The sequence below is a fragment of the Syngnathus typhle genome, linkage group LG5 (assembly GCF_033458585.1).
Source record: "Syngnathus typhle isolate RoL2023-S1 ecotype Sweden linkage group LG5, RoL_Styp_1.0, whole genome shotgun sequence".
Classification (NCBI taxonomy): domain Eukaryota; kingdom Metazoa; phylum Chordata; class Actinopteri; order Syngnathiformes; family Syngnathidae; genus Syngnathus; species Syngnathus typhle.
In genome coordinates, this window is record NC_083742.1 from 5,628,612 (window position 1) to 5,632,862 (window position 4,251).

Sequence of the window (4,251 nt, forward strand, 5' to 3'; positions counted from 1 at the left end):
AGGGAGCACGAATATTAATATAGCTATAGATTGCTCAACGCAGCAGACTTTCAAACGGCTTTTTTCGTCGGATGAACGTCAGAGATAGTTATTGTTATAGTTATTGAATTCGATTTAAAATGTACATTGTGGTAGATTCCCTCTCCCCTTCCCCCTCCCCTCCCCCTCCCTCTCCCCTCATTCTCCCCCTCCCTCTCCCCCTCCCCCTTCCCCTCCCCCTCCTCCCCCTCAAATGGTAATAGAAAATATTCAATTGTGAGCAATTGTGAGGAAGCAATGACACAAACAAGTAGCCTGCCGTTTATTAAAAAAAAAAAAAAAGTTATTCAAACAGTCCACCTTCAAAAACATGCCATGAAATAAGTTTTGTAATAAATAAATCATTTTGTAAACCAGTCAGGAATTTAGCGAGTTGGGAGTATTTAAGTGAGTGAATTCTTACCGCCGACAACAGCACACCGAACCGAAGCACTGTCCAGGAGCGAGCGACATTGCCGACTCTCCCGTGAGCTATCTAGACTTCCGGTCAATACCTGTGGAGTCGCTGACGTCTTCACTCTTCCGGGTTTACAAATCGAGGTTTGTTTTTGGTTTGAGGTTACTTTAATAGTTGTGCGTACGAACAGCAGTCTTGGCGGCTATGAAGGTGTGTTTCTTCCGAAGGTTCGTGAAGCTTTTCAGTCTCACCATTTTACTCGCGATTGTTCTGTTAGTTGGACGAGAGGGATATTTTAGGCAAGTTACAGAGCCATGGCCCCTTCCTGTGGAAGAGTACAAGCTGCTGCGCCCCGAAACGTACTCCTATCTTCTCAATCAGCCTGACGTTTGTAAGAAAAGAAGTCCCTTCCTGGTGTTGATGGTCCCAGTGGCACCTCTGGATTTGTCGGCAAGGGATGCCATAAGAGAAACGTGGGGTGCTGCAGGTCAGGACACCATAACACTGTTTTACATTGGCGTGCCTAAAGCGGAGCAGGTGAGAAGAATACAGGACATGCTGGAGGTGGAGAGCAAGAAATATTCAGATGTCATCCAGATGACCTTCGTGGACAGTTACCAGAATCTCACAATCAAAAGCATGATGATAATGAACTGGCTAGCAAACTACTGCCCCAACGCCACCTATGCCATGAAGGTGGATGCCGACATATTTGTGAATGTATTCTACCTCATCAGAATACTGAGGAACTCTCCCAGGAACAATTACATTACAGGATCTGTAATAGCCGATGGCAAGCCATCGAGAAACCGGAACAGCAAGTGGCGCCTGTCAGAGCAGCTATACCCTGAAGACAGCTTTCCTACATATTTGTCAGGTGCTGGCTATGTCTTCTCAATAGACATGGCCGCCAAGGTCTCATGGGCTTCCAAGTTTGTCCGATGGATCCCTTTAGAGGACGTCTACATGGGATTGTGTCTGCGCGTGCTTGGTGTAAGGCCTGTCTATGCAATAAAATGGCTGCAATTCATCAACCTCTTTGAAATCGGTCATTTGGACTATGACAGGTGCACTTTTGCCAGACGTGTTATCATCAACGGCTTTCAGCCTCCCCAATTGCGACAACTTTGGAAAGATTTCTCAAAAGGCTATAAAAGCTGCTGGTTTTGACCAATGACTGCTTCTGAGCTGGATATCTGTCAGCATTTGGAACAACCAATGCAGAGATAGTAAATATAATTTTATATTTATATATAATTAATTATAATTAAATTAATTTTATTGCCTCTGTCAAAATACAGAAGATGTATATGTCATTTCTGGTGTGCAAGAAAGAACAATTTTAAACCAAACAATATCCTGCTGATAAAAGAATGTTATGTCTAAAAAGAATCAAATGGTGACATTTTTAATATGTATATGAGCTCACTATGTTTTGTATTTATTTTACTTCAGGTGCTGCAATAGTTAGGGAAATGAAAGTCATGGGTTCTTTTTACTGATTTGCGTAGATTCAAGGAAAAGTGTGCGTGCGTGTGTGTGATCTATATATATATATATATATATATATATATATATGTATATGTGTATGTATATCAAAGTGCCAAGACACACAAAGAAATCGAAATTACGTTCCCACGGTGACAAGAAATAGTACACAATATACATACAAGTAAACAACACAAAAAATAAAAACAAGAATGCACAAACAATGAATATATAACAATGAATGAAAATTATATACACGCACGCATACGTATATGAATATTGCACTTCTCGGTCAGGCATAAAACATGAACCAAGAAAAACCTGCTGCTTGCTCGGTAGCTGTGCCTGTTTTGATCTTACTGTATTGCTGTTTCACTCAGTGGCCTCTAGGTGGCAGTACGAAACAGAGGATGAGTGTGGCAATGGCAGCTGTCATGACCTTAAAAGTTGAGAGCAAGAAGAAAGCAGTGATGCCTGATATGTACCAAAAGTACCTTATGTATCAAGTTGCTTTATGTAGGAATGAAGTAATTGAAATGCCTTATCAATCTCTTGAGTGCAATTAGTCATCCTATACTTTGCTGGCGACCATTCCAGAGCATAGACTAGATCTTGTTCACTGTTGTTTGAGACACCCCTCCGAAGCATTGGCGCATTTCATATCATGATTGGTTGGTATTTTTGGCACAGATTGTCTTGTTCCCTTAAAATTCTGATTTTGACACGTTTTGGTCAGAGGGGAGTTCTGTCGTGACTGGCCATTCCTTGATATAGGCCGGATGTCTCACAATATATAAACACGGATTACTCAGTGACAAGTTGTCTTTCTTTCGGGTAGAATGTCTAGTTTTCTTCATGTCTTCTGCGTCCAGCCCTGCTCTCTGTGGATACTTTTTATTTTTGTGTATAAAGACTGTTACTTTTCAACTTTGTGTCATGTTTGTTTTGGAGTACAAATCCTGCTCCTCACGTAACAGTACGGCTCTGATCACACCCACTCTTGCGTATACATGGCGTCAGAGTGAATTTCAGAACACACTGAAGTTTTTAGTTAAGATTTTATTTTGCTCGCATTCTAGCTCAGCTATAGATTGCTTTGTAATTAATAAAGAATGAATACAAAAATAGACATTCTCCCCTCAAATTTCCCAGTCTAACTCCTGATGGAGAACCAGTCACAGTTTGTAAGTGTGGAGTCTTCAAAATAGTGTACAAGATAAAGAATCCCCGAATAAATGCAGACTAGCAAGGCCGCATCATAGTCATATTTTGCTTCATTAAAATTGTCAACCCAAATAAATGTATGAATGTCTCATAAATCATAATGTCTCATATTGTGTGTGTGTATATATATACTATATAGAGTATAGACTACACAACAAACTCATGAATAACTAGTTTTTAAAACAGAGACTAATAAAAACTGTTCAAATATTTAAAAATGAAATATTTAAATCAAATTAAATCAACTATTTAAAAATAAAAATTATTTTGAAAAAATGAATGGCAGTAAAAAATGCTCGCAATATCTCTATTTTTCGCAAAAACAATTTGAAAGTTTGGAATTGACATATGAATACGATGTAAAATTTGTCCACCTAAGATGACGTGGCGAGCCGTATCTGGTCCCCGGGCCTTGACTTTGACACCACCTGCGCCACCATTTTGACATGTTTTTAGCAAGTCTAAACTCTTGTGTAATTTTTGTGACCTAATTGTCAGATGCGCTTACTCTAGAACTGACGAGTTAAGTTTTTGTTTTAATTTTTTTCATTTTAATTTGAACATCTTTAATTTGAAGTCAATCAGTGTTCACTCTTTAACTACTATATGCGTGCAATCTACGCCAGTTAATGGCAGTCTAAAACACGCAATGTGTTAACAGTTTTGTAAAACTGTTTGCCATTTGCCTGTTCATTTGCTGGTTTTGTATGTGCTTTGTTTTAGAGTCTATTCATTTATCACACAGTCTGAGTAGGAGGTAATGCTTTGGGCCAAAGCTCCTCATTGTTCCACTCAAACACACATTCACACACACGCATAGACACGCACGTTGACATGCACGTCCACACACATGCCTCCCCCACTCTGTGCTGTCTTGTGTCTGGACACATCTCATCAACACATGTAGCTCCAAGGAGAGTATACAAACCAGTTCAGCTAGCCATCACAAAATATATGTTTGGAGGCATTAATAAATCCAATGCCAAGTGCCAGTGAAAATCTGCATCCATCCAATGCAGAGCTCTTGAAGTGGCAATCAAGTCAGTCTGCTATTCCCCTCCAGCCTCCCTCCCCGTGGGTGGAGTTCCATCCACCGACGCACG

At 40.1% G+C, this 4,251-nt stretch overlaps 1 protein-coding gene across 1 annotated transcript; it reads left to right on the top strand.

The window, feature by feature from the left end:
- Nucleotides 1-454: 454 nt before the first annotated feature.
- LOC133154789 (beta-1,3-galactosyltransferase 2-like) lies at nt 455-2,851 on the top strand. The gene has a single exon (XM_061279786.1). It carries the CDS (start codon nt 641-643, stop codon nt 1,604-1,606), a length of 966 nt encoding a protein of 321 aa, XP_061135770.1. The 5' UTR covers nt 455-640; the 3' UTR covers nt 1,607-2,851.
- The last annotated feature ends 1,400 nt before the right edge of the window (nt 2,852-4,251 follow it).

What these genes read in the sequence shown, in the direction of transcription:
- LOC133154789 (XM_061279786.1), top strand. Translation starts at nt 641, where the DNA reads ATGAAGGTGTGTTTCTTCCGAAGGTTCGTGAAGCTTTTCAGTCTCACC.